Source organism: Perca fluviatilis, chromosome 6, assembly GCF_010015445.1.
Source record: "Perca fluviatilis chromosome 6, GENO_Pfluv_1.0, whole genome shotgun sequence".
NCBI lineage: Eukaryota > Metazoa > Chordata > Actinopteri > Perciformes > Percidae > Perca > Perca fluviatilis.
In genome coordinates, this window is record NC_053117.1 from 16,011,520 (window position 1) to 16,027,627 (window position 16,108).

At 41.7% G+C, this 16,108-nt stretch overlaps 1 protein-coding gene across 4 annotated transcripts in view; it reads left to right on the forward strand.

Annotated features, from left to right (window-relative positions):
• fam172a (family with sequence similarity 172 member A) overlaps positions 1–16,108 on the forward strand; it is a 155,787-nt gene that overhangs the window by 67,822 nt on the left and 71,857 nt on the right. For all 4 annotated transcript variants that reach the window (XM_039802845.1, XM_039802848.1, XM_039802849.1 and 1 more), the window contains one exon: positions 5,093–5,212. In XM_039802845.1, coding sequence (XP_039658779.1) covers positions 5,093–5,212 — 120 coding nt within the window. The remainder of the gene's footprint in view (positions 1–5,092; positions 5,213–16,108) is intronic.

Below are 16,108 nucleotides of genomic sequence, written 5' to 3' on the forward strand. Positions count from 1 at the left end.
GTCAGACACTGGGTTTGTGTTGGCGTTGAGGCTGTTATTCTGGCTGCTCTCCTCCACTTTCCTCTCCCTGCTTCTAATTACAGTGAATAAACACAGGGCAAGTATTGGACCGGACAACCTTTGAAGAAACAAGTGTGTGTGTGTGTGTGTGTGTGTGTGTGTGTGTGTGTGTGTGTGTGTGTGTGTGTGTGTGTGTGTGTGTGTGCGCGTGCGCGCGCGTGTGCGTGCGAGTTTGTACCTGTGTGCATGCAATTATGTGTGGTTTTGGAAAGGAGTGTGAGTTGTTATTGTGTAAGTAATGGAAAGAACTAAATTGAACAAATTCTTGAAACTAGACAAACACATTCAAACAAATGAGTAACAGTTGGAACCACTCATGGACTAAAAGTGGAGTAGATAGTCATGCTCAATGTCGTGTAGCAGGTTGTCTAGTCGTTTTGATGGTGACGTAAGTTATAACACAGAGTTCTGTTGATTGGCAGGAACTTGGCTAAAACCACATTTTGGTTAGTTGACTCACTGCAGTCTATGGGGTTGTGTGTGTGCGTATATATATATATATATCGAACGCACTGTTAAACTAAATTCAAAGACGAGAAGATAAACCGGAATTTAAAACGTCCCACACATGACATTGTGCTTGTACTGTGGCCTTAAACATGAAACTTAGCTCCTAAGGACAGATACACATGCACCCAGGTCAAAGTTATTTCTCTTTCACACTCATATATATATATATATATATGCGACAAATTAAAGGAAACACCAACCTAAAGTGTCTTAGTAAGGTGTGCCAGAACAGCTTAAATGTACCTTGGCATTGATTCTACAAGTCTCTGGAACTCTGCTGGAGGGATGGAACACCAAAATACTTTGGAGAAAGAACAATGACAAAAAGTGAGACCGGAGATTTATTTGCTTGGACCGACGACAAGGTGGAACTTTTACTGAAAGGTATGTTAGCCTACTTAACCGATAAGACTGACTGATGTGCATTGTCGTTTTCAGGGTCTCCAAAGGGTTTCCAAAGGGTTTCTGCCCGTCCAGACTACAACACAACAGGGAGCTCTCAAAACCAAAACAGGGTTAGCAGTGTTTCCAGATGTCTCCGTTTTAGGGGCTCGGAAACGCTGTAGTATTTTGGACACAAAGCATAAACGTAGCAAAAGATATTAAACGTAGTAGTGTGGATGTAACCTAACGCGGGGTACACACCACACGAGAATCAAGGCGATTTTGGGCCCGATTTCCCCCTCCCGACAATTGTCAGCAAAGCAAATTTGATTTGTTTCTAAACATTATCTTGGCAGATTTTCCTTTTGTGTGAGGTATATACTGTATGTTATTGTTTTTACATCCCTTGATTTGCTCGGAAGTCCATCCTGGCCGCACTGATTTCAAATCGCAAATATTAATCATGTTCAATATTTGCGTTCTAATATCCTGTTGTATGTGGGGAACGCAGAGGACAGCCGAGGACACAGTCTAGTCTTGTTTTACCTGGGTCGGGCTTCTGTGGGAGAGCGGTGCTCATACGGAGCTCATATCGCTGATCAGCGGATCACAAAGGGATGAGTGTGGAGGAAACAGGGATCGCTAACAGCGCTAACCGCTACAGTGCAAACAGGGCATTAGTTAGCTCCACTGTTAGCTCAAACTTACCGGGGAGTCCTGGCTTCTGGGGTAGAGCGTTATCAGTGGGTAACCTCCATATGAGCACTGATCTCCCGCAGAAGCCCAGCCTGGACAGCACGGCTCTTCCGTCGTCGCCATGTTTGTATATACTCTAATGTCACATTTGATCGCAAGATTTCAAGTTTTGAAATTCATGGAATCTGTAAGTGTGTGGTGTGCTCTTCTGGCCAAATCATTGCTCTCCACACCCTATAGTAACACAACTGTTAAATCTATCATTACATGTCGTCATGTGTGGGGTCACTCACATTTTCAGCATCTTTTAAGATTTGAAAAATCTTTTAGTGTGGGCCAGGCATAGCACGTCGGTCTCCCGTAGGTGTTTAATTGGGTTGAGCTCTGGTGACTGCGAAGGCCATAGTATATGTTTCACATCATTTTCATACTCCTCAAATCATTCAGTGAACCCCTCATGCCCTGTTGATGGGGGCATTGTCGTCCTGGAAGAGGGAAGAAATGTTTCAGATAAAGGTGATCACTCAGAAAGACTTTGTATTGATGTTTATAAATTCTTATTCCAGAGCTGAGAGAGCCTGTCAAACTCTTCCCATAGACTGCTGTCTCCTTCAGTTAGACAAACACTGTATACCCTCCATAATATGTATGGCTCACTCTCTCTGTCTTTGTCTACTTTCTCTCTGCCTTTTTTGTATTTCTTTTTGATAATAGTTAGCTGTCAGCATCTTGAGACTTTCTGGTCCTGAGACTATCTAGGCGCTGATTCATATTTTATATTCCCTGAGGGGACAGTATGGATCACTATATATCTCCACACACAAACTGCACACACCCTTAAATGTCCCTCGACAGTCATGGCTGAAGGATGTTGGCAACAGGTGTGCAGTTGGGACGCTATTCTGACAGTGCTGGCAGATGCGCACACACACACACACACACACACACACACAAACACAAACAAATACACACACACGCACAGTTCGGGGAATCTGTGGAATATAAATAAATAAGCTAAGATACTATGTGAGAGCTGGTGACAGGAAGCCAGTCTCGCAGGGCAGTGTGCTCCACTGCAGCTAATTAACCCCAGGAAATAATTGCAACGGTATGCAAATGCTGTTTAGATAATTCACTTCACTGCCATGCCAGGTAGTCAGTCATTCTGTTGCCTGCCGCTGAGGGTGTAGGCAAAAATATGTGTTGTGTGTATGTTGGAGGATAGAGTCATGAGCACAAGTAGACTCATTTGACACCATGAAGACACAAACTGTGCAATATGTTTCCTAAGATTCTTCTTCTTCTTCTTCTTCTTCTTCTTCTTCTTCTTCTTCTTCTTCTTCTTATTATTATTCATAGCGTAAAAAATAAAAACGTTGCTTGTTGTCATCATGTTGGCTAGAAAGTAATATTGTTTTGTCTGCAGTCAGTTGATATTAGCAATGTGGACACGCGCATGCGCGCGCGCACACACACACACACACACACACATACACACACACACACACACACACACGTGCTACGCACAGTAGCAAACCCTGCCTAATGTTTCCATGTCAGGCATTATTACTGAAGGGTGGGTTGAAAGGTGGACAAAAGAGTTTGGAGCAGAACAGGTGAGGAGAAAAAAGAAGGTAGAAGAGACGGAAGGACTGAGGAAGGGAGGCAGGCTAATGAAATGGGCTTCACAGATGAAGGGTGAAATGGCGGAGGAGAGAGTAGGTAGACTTCAAAGGACTTTGATGTCACATCCTTTCAGACGGACAACTCTGCTTGAGCCGGCCCCTCCGTGCACGTAGGATAACACACACACACACACACACACACACACACACACACACACACACACACACACGAGCAGAGCACTGATGGCAAAAGGGCAGGGCGGAGCGGAGTTGCCCACTCTTGCATCACACTCTGTGAATGGAGGCGGGTGCTGACACTACAACCCCCTCATGCTAATCTAGCAGTAAACACAAACACTCTGACAGGTTAATTTACCTCTAGACAAACACAGCAACCAAAACACCCAGCAGCACATCATCAAATAGTGAAAGTGCACACATACCCGCACACAAACCTGTACACACAGATATGCACAAGCGGAAACATCTTATCAAGTCACAAGCTACCATACTTCCTTTCCTAAAAAGGTAAAGTTTCAACCATATGTTATGTAGCGCGTGTGTGTTCTACACTATCTCCTCAATTACCACCTTTAGGAGAGCGAACCTTAAAGTAGTCTAATTATCTTTCTGGGATTACACTGTATACTGTCTTAATTTGTTAAATGCAAACACATTTATGGAAAATCACAGAAGAGTCTCTTAATACACCTCCTCTGTCCTTTATCTCATATCACTAATTATTTGTTTTGGAGTTACATGGAGCATTATAACACTCAATTAACAGAACGTGCTTCCATTCTCTGTAGGCCATGTGTTTGTTTATTTTGAGATGCTCCTTTTTATATACATACTGTATGTATGCTAATAAAAAGGAGTGTATGTGTGTGCGTATATGGATAGCGTGTTTGCGTCCAGTATTGTGCTAAATACAGCATAGTGTTGTGATCTAAGGATACAGGTGTTTCTAGTCGACAAAGCTCCACGTGTAGTGCAACCTCTTGTGGGAATGTGTTGCTGATTTCTATTGTGAACCAGACAGTTTGATAGGAAATCAAAGTCTAGAATCAATGTCACAAGTTCATTAATGGATGCCCTTTTCTCGCCTGTACTTTTGCTATTGTTCTTTCCAGCCCTGGATAAGCGCTTACATCTCCGGTTAATTAAACGTGTGTGTGTGTGTGTGTGTGTGTGTGTGTGTGTGTGTGTGTGTGGGTGTGGGTGTGTGTGTGTGTGTGTGTGTGTGAGAGACTGTGTGCATGCAGATGAGAGTGAGAACATACGTAGCGGTATTCATTTGTGATTGTGTGCGTGGGTGCAAAACTGTGCCGTTTTGTATATGCACGTGTATATATCTCCTCTCTGTTGTTTTTTTTCCGTTGACCTTCCCCTAGTGTCTTCCCATTATGCTTCTACTGGTGTATAGATGGGTCTTCGATTCAGCAACGGGGTACAAATTAAGATTTAAACGTTACGTCACCGAGCCTATTGAGTTTTACATTTAGGGCATTTGCAATATGCAAGACTTATTGATCTACCGAAGTGTGTCTCTTTATAGAATCCCCTCTGGCCACCACCACTTTGTAGTTTCTCTTTTATACCTTTCTTTTTTGGCTGAACCCAGGGTGCAGGTTTTGATTATGTAGCATTAAATTAAAAGACTTTGATAACTCCATTGAGCTCCACACTCATTGGATGGACACATATCTTAAATGTTTTGTTATTGAACACCTCGTTTTGTTGACAGCCTTCAAGCTCATAAGATTTACATCAGTCTTCTTTGTCATGGATATAACATTAGAGTTTTTGTGTTGCAGGAAAATGGTTCCTCCGAGGAACACGTGCTGTATGTGTGGGACCACTTTGTGTCCAAAGCTGCAGCCAAGAATATCTTCATCATGGCCCACAGCTACGGAGGGCTGTCTTTCGTTGAGCTGGTGAGTGTTTTAGTTTTCTGCTTATCCTTCCTACCTCCCACAAACAAAGAGACGCGATGAGACACACAATACACTCCTGTCAGAACAATCACTCACATATATGTTTAAAGTTGGACTTGCTCCATATTCCAACTGTTTGATAGACTAAAAGCCACGTTTGCAATGATACTATACATACTAACAACCATACATGCACCAAAACATGTTAGTATGCAAACAAACCCTGCATATTGTCAGACATGCACTCGCGTATATACAAACATGCAGAGCAGTACTAGCATGGGTCACCTCAGGGAGACAGGCAGCAGAGTGATAGTGTGTGAAACATGGTGGAACCATTAAAAATAAATAGCATTTAGTTTCTTTGAAAAAGTATGGCTTTTGTAAACAATCTGGTTCATCCTTGTCCTTGGGCACTATCCACCTCCTCTACACATCAAGAACAGGAGGGAAACAGGGGAAAGGAGAGGGCTGGATGAAGAAATGTAAGGATGGCAATGCAACAACAGTGGTACTGTTAAACCAGATCTTCTGCAGAGCATGTGGATCACCCAGCCTGAAGAGAGACAGGGGAAAGGTTGAAAGATGGTGGGAGGGAAGTAGATTTGAAGCAATTAATGGTGCACAGGGGAGGGTGCAAGTAAAAGTTTGGCCAGCCTCTTGACTTTATAACCGCACCCTTCAGCGAAATGGGCCTACAGTGTGTCTTTTGTGGATTGTACTGTATGAAGGCTTCTGAGGTTAATGCTTTATTTTCTAGACTTTGGTTTACTGTGATGTCCTAGTAGGATTCAGCATCATCACTTCCCTGTGCATCTCTCTCTCTCTCTCTCTCTCTCCCCCTCCCTCCCTCCCCCCAACTGGTTGGGCAGATGGCCCCCCACCTAGAGCCAGGTTCTGTTTGAGATTTCTACCTGTTAAAAGGGAGTTTTTCCTCACTGCCACCGCACTAAGTGCTCTTTGCAGAAATGTTTGGATCTCTGTAAATTATAGAGCGTGGTAAAGTCTGTAAAGTGTCCTGAAATAACTTCTGTTAAAAAAGTTGAATTGAACTTTCTCTTCTGTTATTAATGACTGGAGTTGCCTAAAGCTTCAGTGTGCAGATACAGTCCAATACCATCGGGGTGAGTTATCCTTACTGGGTCGGAGTAGCATTTAAGAGTCATGGTTGATGGTGGGGAAGTTTATGATTGTCCCCTGCTAGCTTCCTACTTGCTGCTTGATTTATTATCCAATCTAAGTCTAATGTGTATACTAGTGACATATACAGCAACGGAAACTCGTGTACTGTGTAGTTAATGGACTTCAAAAGCAGAGATGGCAAAAGTACTCACTTCCCGTACTCAAGTAAAAGTACAGATACTTGTGTTAAAAATACTCTGGTAAAAGTAGAAGTACTGATTTAACTTCTTTACTCAAGTAAAAGTAACAAAGTACAGGCTTGGAAATTTACTTAAAGTATAAAAGTAAAAGTAGCCTTGCTAATGACAACCATTTTATATGCAAAGCTACCTGGACCATACAAACGTTACTAGAGTGCAAGCTGAGAAACTTCAGTGGACATGGAAAAAAGGTTCTTTATATGCCATTGGCTACATTTTAAATGGATGTCTGCCAATAGGCCTAAAACATCACATTTATTAATTATTATGACAGAGACTGGGACTCCAGGTTAATACGATTCTGACTGAGTAGCAAGATATGAATTCAATTGTGATTCTGTGAGAATTCACAGATCCAGTTTCTCTTTTTTAATCTTCCCCTTAACATTTAAAGGAAAGAAAATAAAGGATAAAATATGAATTACTAAACAGACATTAATTAAGAAGTTTCGGTTGGCACAATTTGCAGCACATTTGCCAGGAGTCATTCTTGATGCCTACTATCTCAAACATCTCTCTCAGATAAGGCCAAGGATGATTGGGAATGTCTTGCTGCTTGTCTGCCGAATCTCCGGGATCTCCGTTTTCTTCACTTTCAATCATGTCGCCGTCCATATTACTATGTGCTAACGTTACTGCCATCAAGCCACAATGATTTGACGAGAATGAATGCCGCCAAATCTTTCAGGTCGTCTTGTAGTGATGCGTCAAGTGCAACGTATATTCCCATCCAATTAGATTGAATTCGGTATTGATGATGCGAAAAATAATAATGGTAACTCCGCTGAAATTATTTGAAACTAAAGTAACGAGCCAATTTTGTAAAATGTAAGGAGTAGAATGTACCAATATTCGTGTTAAAAATGTAAGGAGTAAAAGTAAAAAGTCGGCACAAAAATAAATAGTAAAGTAAAAATATCTGAAAAATCTACTTGAGTACAGTACTTGTACTTCGTTACTTCCCATCTCTGTTCAAAAGGTATAAAACCTCACTCTGTCTTTGAGCTCTTTCCTACCATTTTATTTAATACAATGTTTTGATTCTAAGATTGTGATACAGTAACTTTAAGTTGAGCTAAGTTGTTACAGGGATGTGATGTTTAGGATGCAGAGAGTTGACAAGACAACAGCCAGATGTGATATTTTAGGCTCATATTCCTACAAAAGATGCTATCATTTTGAAAACTAATTTTAGCTAAAAAGTTACTGTAAAACATCTTTGCACATTTTCTCATATACAGTATAGCAGTAGCTCTCTGCTGCTTGATGAAAAAAAAGAAAAGAACAACCAAAAGTCGAGTTCTGTTGTATTTCCTGCTTCTGAAATTCCAACAACCACTTGTATGTAGCAATACTGGCTCAGTGCCAGGCTTATTGCGAACATGCTGTGCTAGCTGCGTTCACATTTAGAATACCAAGGACTACACTGTATTAAGCTATGCTAGCTGACATACGGTGCTAGTTGTGTTTGCAAGCCTCTCTATGATCTGAGAGCTGGGTTACAATGCCAGTCTGCTGGTTTCTTGATCTGAAGGATTTACTGCTAGACTCACCACATCCCATATTATTCAGGACATATCTCTTCTCTTTTCTTAGGAAGGGGAAGAGGAGGGAGGCGGCACGATGTGGGCACGGCTAGTGGGAGATTAAAGGTGGGCACTTGTCCCACTGGTGTTTTCAGGAATATTTTCTTTTCTTTCTTTCTCTTTCACCTACTCCTTTTTGTTTAGTATTTTGTAATTTTAATTTGGCTGCTAAATATTCATGCAGTGTTTTGTCCGTGACAGCCAATCTCCTGGGCTTTCTCGCTGTGTGACGAAGGCTTGCTATTCTCTCTATTTGTCTCATTCTGTCTTCTATGTTTCCTTCAGTCAGACTCCCTCTCTCTGTGTAAAGGCCTCGATGAGGTTCTTTTATATGATGTCATTGTCATGTGAAAACGCTCTTAAAAACACTAATTTACAGTAAGTGCATATATAAATACATAGTATATAGCAGATGCAATATGGAGAAGGTAACATCAAAACAGAGACTTAAAAGATCGTTGTGTTCACCTTAAGTGACAGGTTGTTTGAATATGCCATTGTTAGGGTTCCCTCGAGGCCATCCCAGCCTCTGTTGTCTGTCAGTGTTGAAATCACCTCTTCCAAACTGACACAAACACATATAGGCATTATAGTTTTTAATAGCTACACTCAATTGCCCACCTGCAACTTTGTCTTCAGAGAGCAGTGTGCAGACTTTTTCAAGCCAATCATGCCAGTTTGGATTTGGTTTTAAGATTCTCTTGTATTATTGTTATTATTATTTAACCTTTTTATATTTTCCAATTTACAAGAGTGCCATATGAATATACACATGGGATTCAAAGCAGCCGCTATACATTTCCTACTTGTTATTGCTGTACACACACACACACACACACACACACACACACACACACACACACACACACACACACACACACATACACATACATACGTACGTACGTACAGTCAGGGTTCATACGTTTTGAAAAAACCTGGAAAAGGTGTGGAATTTGAAAAATGCAAATTCCAGGCCTGGAAAGGTTTTGGAAACATAAAAAGACCCAGAAAGTTTTGGAAAAGTCATGGAATTTGTTTTTCACAGCATAATAATATGTCATTAATAAATGTATTTTCACGTCGTCTTAACCCCAATGTTGTATTCGGGGAGCGATATTATGAATCCCACTATGAACCACATAAATTGTCATTCATGTTATAGTTAAACCTCTGAGGGTAAACTTGAACACAGATTTGTATTCTTATTGTATAATGTCGACTGACATTTTCAGGAACACATAGTCATGGAAATTTGCCAAAAAGTCTTTGGAAAAGTCATGAAAAAGCCTAAAATGCATATGAACCCTGTACAGTATCTCACAAAAGTGAGTACACCCCTCACATTTTAGTAAATATTTCATTATATCTTTTAATGGGACAACACTGAAGAAATTACACTTCGCTACAATGTAAAGTATTAAGTGTACAGCTTGAATAACAGTGTAAATGTGCTGTCCCCTCAAAATAACTCAACACACAGCCATTAATGTCTAAACCGCTGGCAACAGAAGTGAGTACACCCCTATGTTAAATTCCCATAGAGGCAGGCATAGAGGATAGTTAAACCCTCAGAGGTTTAACTATCTCACTTTTGTGAGATACTGTACATACATACACACATGCATACAGTACATACATGTGCACGCCATCTACTTAATTGAGGATAAAGTGGTCCAGCGGGATGGGATGGGAGGCATGTGGGCATGAGCTGGAGAGTGGAGCCTTGCGGGATGAACCGTTTGACACATGAGAAGACCCAGAGAAAACAAGCTGTCTGTGGGTTAATTACTACTCCCCTTTGCAGTTAATAAATACATTTCTGATCAAGCACATCAAAAAGGCCCGCTATTAATTTTTCCTGCTCGCTCCCTTTGCTCCGGAGCATGTTAGCCCCTGTTTGGAGTACTCAAGTGTTTCATTGCAATTTGATTTCTTTTAAAACACTTCACAGTGTGTACTGACTAATTATAGACACATCAAAGAGTAGCTAACTGCCTTTGAATGAGAGTGTGAGAGAGAGGCTTGCGCTGCAGGGGGAACGCTGCTCGCTCTTTCTCTGCTTCAACCCCACCTTTCTCACCCTTTTCCCTTTTCTATCATTCTTCAGCTATCACAGAATCAATCCATCCATCTCCGTTCACTGTTTTGCAGTTCTCTTTTTCTCTCTATCGCTCCCTTAGAGTCTGGAGTCTCCTCTGACATCTGCTTTCATGCTTGGCCAGCCTGCTCCTCCTTTTCTGTCTCTTTCAGCTGTATGGTTTTAAAGGAAGATGGGTCATGTTCCCCGAGTCTTGCTACTTTGTTTTGAACCCAGTATTCCTATATTCCCATCAAAGTCTAGGGAGTTTTAGCCTGGCTGTTTTCTCTCCATCTCACACACACAAACTGGCCATGCTCCTCTAGGTTCCAGGTCTGCAGTTTCCTTTCTTCAGGACAAAATCTCAACCTAGAACGAACCAGAGAGAGAGTTAGGGCCCTAGGGGATAGAACCATACAGAAAGAGATCCCTGCCTCCATGTCTTCCTCTGCTCAGCCTGTCTTTCTATCTTTCTTCATTGCCAGGAGTGCGGGTTGACTGACGACGAGTTTTGGTTGTTGTTGTTGTGGTGCAGTAACGCCCTTCTTTTAAAAAAAAGGAAGGGGTTTGGATAGAGAGGGGGATATATAAGTGTTATTTTTTTGGCACTACCCTCCTCGCGGAGAGAAAAAAAAAGGCCTTTTTTTTTAGGAGAGAGGGCTGTTTATGTAAGAATGCATCTGTCTCCCAGTACACAAATGTGTGGGTGCCAACCAGACAACCAGCCAGCCGCCACAATAGCCCCTGAAGAACATGATTACAGATTTTAAGTATCCTCTATGAACACGCCACATATATATAGTTCATGTTTGCAGTAAATGTTCCTGTACACTTTCTGTACAGTGCCACCTGTTTCCATCTATAATGAATATAGCTAAGTTTTCTCTCTTGTTTCCTGGGATCCATGTGTGTGTAAGTGTATGTGCGTGCGTGCGCGTGCGTGCGTGCGTGCGTCGCGCGTGCGTGTGTGAGTGTGTGTGTTGTGGCTAGGTGTCAGATGTGGGAAGAGATGCTTGAGGTGAGACAGATAGGATTTATTCACTCCTTGTGGACTTCATTGCTATACCGGTGTGTGGAGGATGAGAAAGATGAAACACTGCCGGGTGAATCAGTCTAACTCGGAGAAGTTAGTTTTAGATAGCTCTGAGTTTAGAAAGTGATTACATTTCTCTGCCGTGATATGGCATCCTCACACTAAATCTAAACTAAAGCTGTTTATGTTGTATGGTATGGGAAGATGCAAAGAACAACAATAAGCTTTCTTGTGCCTAATCAGATTCACAAGTTGAATTACAAATAAGAAAACGTAGTTGCGCTTATTTTTTTTCTGGCTTCTGACTTAATAGGATTTCCTATTCATTTACCACGTTTGTCAAACAAGCTCACGTCCATTTCTTTGCGCTTTTTTTACTTTGTTTGCCTGGTCGCTCTTCAAGTTTCTTTCTCTTGAATCTTTTTTACTATACGTACAGAACCCTTTCACCGCCACATTCGCCATCCCAAACTCCGTTCAGCTTTATGACCTGTTTTGTGTCCTCATTTCCTTCGTCCTACTAATTCCCCCTCTCCCAGTCGTGGTGACCCTCAGGGCAGCGGCAGTGCCAACTATGCCCTCTGTGCGGGACTCTGGGTCTGGCAGTGGTCTGTACAGCTCCATGACTGGCATGGTAACAGCCCAGTGAACACAACGCAACACTTCTGTTTCCAGTCCTCACCCTTTTTACAGCATGCCTCTTGAAAATCACAAAAATGTAGTGTTGTAATTGTACCTGATCCTAATTCTTATTCATACTGCTTTAAATGTCTACTGGTATATCTGGTGTTTTGACACACATTCAGAGCTCATGCATACACAGTCACTCGCTTCACTTATGCTCTGTAAGTGCATTTTCTTCTTGAAATTTAATTGACCTTTTATGATGTCTTGTAATGTTTATTGTCATTTTGTATGGTTTTTAAGGAACACTTATTTTCTTCTTGTGTATTTAATGTGTAGAAATACAAAATAAACATGGTTTAAGTTAGCTTATGCATCAGACTTATTTACCAACTGCAGAGAGAAGCGACTTCATGAAGTCTCTTAGAAGTCCTTGTCTTATTGTAAAGTTCTTGGCGTTCCACAATTCCCTATGTCTTAAAAAAGCCTAGCTGATTCTTGGATGGATTGGTGGCTCGCTTACCAGCAAACACAACACAAAATTGAAAAAAAAGACACATTTTAAGTTGTTGTTGAAGTTTTCTCTTTTGTCGGAAGTTAGCTTTTCCACCCTTGCTCCAGTGTTCTTGCTTTCCTAAAACTAAACTATGTTAACCTTGAACTAAGCACGTCCCGGACCAATCTCTCTACTGAATGCACGGACGTAAAATTGATATTGATCTTTTTACAGAATCTAAATCCCAGTCAGACAGTAAACACGTTTATTTCCCTAATATGTTGGAGTGTTCCTTTAAACTGTGTCTAACTAAGTTCCACATTTATATCAGAAATACTCTTCAAAGACCAGTGCAACCTCAAGGACCAGTGCAACCTTCACCTGAGTTTATCACAAGCAAAAAATCACTTTTAATTTCTTGACAAAATGATCCCAGCCGTGAAGACGTCCATACACAAGCTCTGAAAATCCCCTCGTCTAATGTTGTATGCACGTCTCGGCCGCCTTCGAAACTCTGAGTGCTAGCCTGTCTATTGCTTCTGGAGGGGATGAAGAGAAGGTTTGTTTTTATCTCAAGGTTCTCCATAGCTGGCGGGCTTGTAAGCGGTGTAGTAGTAGTGCAGTTTCCTGTGTGTATGTCTGTCTATGTCTGCAAGTGGGTGCGCACATATTTTATGGGTCTAGTGTATGTATGTGTGTGTGTATGTGCACATATGCATATGTGCATGTCTGTGTGTGTCAGCCCTAGCCTGGAGAAGCCTGTATCGTCCTGAGCAGAACAGCTTGGTGGAGAGCAGCTATCAGAGCCACGTTAGGGGAGGAGAGGGTGAGAGGCGATGATAAATGGCTGGGGCACACTAGCAGAAATTAGTGGAGCCGTATGCAAAGCTGTGGCGTTTTGTTTGATGTGAAACAAAAGGACCACCATGACAAAAGTGCCTGCCAGCCTGCACAGCAGGACAGCAGCCCTCAGGACATACACCATCGCCACTGAGAAAGCGTGTATGTACGCTTGCACGTGTGCACGTGCGTTGGTACGCACGTGCGTGTGCGTGTATGTGCTGTTTTCCAGACCTGTCTATATTATGTACATTATCCCTCTCTGTGTTTTTGTGCTCTGCTCGTAATGACAGACAATGCCTAGCCCTTTGTACACCATGAAATGACATGGTTTCTTCCTCAGTAGGGCTACAGCATATTTGCTCTATTAAGCAGCTGAAATATAGACATCTAATTTCTTTGTGAATGAATAGGCATCTTAGAGAGCGGCTCTCCTCTTAACATAAGGATGTAAATTGAACTGTTTAAATGTCACGGCTAGCAAGCTGATTTGATTTGAATTGATTTGCTTGTTTCTGGGGGGAAAAAAGACCTCCCTTGCCAAACCTTAGCTGTGCTGGTTGCCACAGATAGACCAAGGTCTTTCTTTCCACCTCAACAACACATTGTAGGGCTTCTGAATTCTTCTATCTGCTGTGATTATGTACAAATGGCCTTCATTTGCCATCCATTTCAAAGCTGTAGTGCGGCATTGTGACTAGAGGCAGATGACGCAGACCAAATTACAGCGGGTTTGCGGTCTGAAAAGGATACTCGCACAATAGGCTTTGTGAAGTATTCCCTTCAATACGTCGCCATTATTTTCACCTTTGTTGGTGTTTCTCTCTATGTTTCAGGAGCATCTTTGGTTTTTAGATTACATTTATAGTGTTGGTAAGAAGCGTGGGGGGGGGGGGGTTGAAATACTTTACTCACCTCTTGTCTTTCTTGTCCTGTCCTTCAATATCAAGGGGAAATTGATTTTGTGTGAGGTACTACATTTTTTGTTGTTTGCAGCATTTTTTGATTTTCTTCATTATTAATTCTGTCTTGTATTATTGTTGCACAGTTGCAAGACAATCATGCTCCTAGAACATAACCACTGTTGACGTTTTTGGTTTATTTGTCATACATTTCTTTTCATTACATATAAACTGCATTCCTCTTTTTCGTCCAGTTGTTTCATAATGTCTCAGTTAGCCAAAGGGATGCAGTAAAAGGCAGCACATTTTTTTTATAGTTGACAGGACTTTTCCGTGCTGTGTCAGAATACAGGGTGGATCCCATTTGTCCACTGAGTTATCCTCCTTCATCATGTGTCCTATTTGCGGCCAGCATCTTCCTGTCCTCTGTTTTCTCACGCATAACAACAACTTACTAGCTAGCTAATTAGTCAGGAGTTGTTATCGTATCAACAAAATGGATTTCAAGAGGATTTACAGTATATCTATTTTATCAGTTGCTCCCGACTCAGTCTACAAAGAAATGCTGTATTTTCCTACAGTTTTGGTAGCATACATACCACTACACCCACAAACCGCAAACTCGCAACTCCTTATTGTGATCACTTGACTTTCTATGTTCAGTGTATTAAGACAGACGCTCCTGGAGGGCTGTTAACAACAACAACAACAACAACAAAAACACAGACAACAACACAGAAAAACTGTCAAGAGAGGTTCTGAGGGAAGCGATCCACCTTGTGTTCAGGAGTGATGCCTGCATAGCTTGATAAAGCACCTATATGTCACAAAATATATCTTGTAAACCCGAAAATACAAATAAAAAATCATTGCAATCATGAACTCAAGTGATGACGGGAGCTAGCTGCAGGACGACTCAATCACCATGAACAGTTTTTAATGCTCTATCAGACTATAACTACTCAAGAGTCTGCTCTTGAGACTTTGCTCTAATTTTCTGGACAATTAGGGCAGGATTCGGGATTCGGGACAACTGCTTGGATTTCGGGACGTCTGGTCACCCTAGTTACAATTTTGAACTAAGTTCACAGACCCACGTTCATTTCTTCCGGTTTTTGTTTTTCATGGCAGTCAAAAGTTTGAGTACACAGCTTACTTTTTTCATGACCAGTATAGTAAGTTGCTGTTTATTATTCTCTGCTTACAGAGACAATAGTTGTTATCAGTCTCCGGATCGCCACGGTTACCTTGTACATAATGAAGTCATTCAATACTTGTAATTGGTGTGTGATAGCTTCTGATTGATACCACTTTCAGACTCGGGTATATGAGTGCATGAGTAAATGTCAGCTGTTGGTTTTGAATATTGTCTTATCCAGACCTTGGTCTGACCATCCATGGTTTTTAATGGTCGGGCACGCTTTCACCAGGTTGTCACGGTTACCCACCCATTTCTTTCATTCCTCAAAACACACGGATGTTGCCATGGTGACGTAATTGAAAATCATTACACCTCAACCAAGTATTGTTGAGGTGACTATTCATAAGTCTCCTCTCACCTTTTTTCTCTCTCGTGAAAGGGACGTGAAAAAAATCTGTCCTCATTGCATCATTGTGCGAAGGCTCTTTTTAATCTCTCTTGTCCTGCCCCACCCACCACACACCCCACCTCTTCAACACGGGGTCTTTCTTGCCACTTTGTGATATAAGAAGCCAAGCTAGTTGAAGTTCATTTGAGTTCAGTTAAATCTTGGGGGATTCATCATTACATATTTACTGGCTGAGGCTGATCTTGCTGTAAGGTTCTACCCTCGTCCCATTGATCTAGTGCGCATGTTCACTCCCGAGGTTACGGGACGTGCTTCCATTTGCATAAGGCCCTGGGCAAGGTTCTTTCCACCATTGATTGGCCTGTCCATGAGCGCCCCGTGACTTCTCACATTGATCACTTTGTTT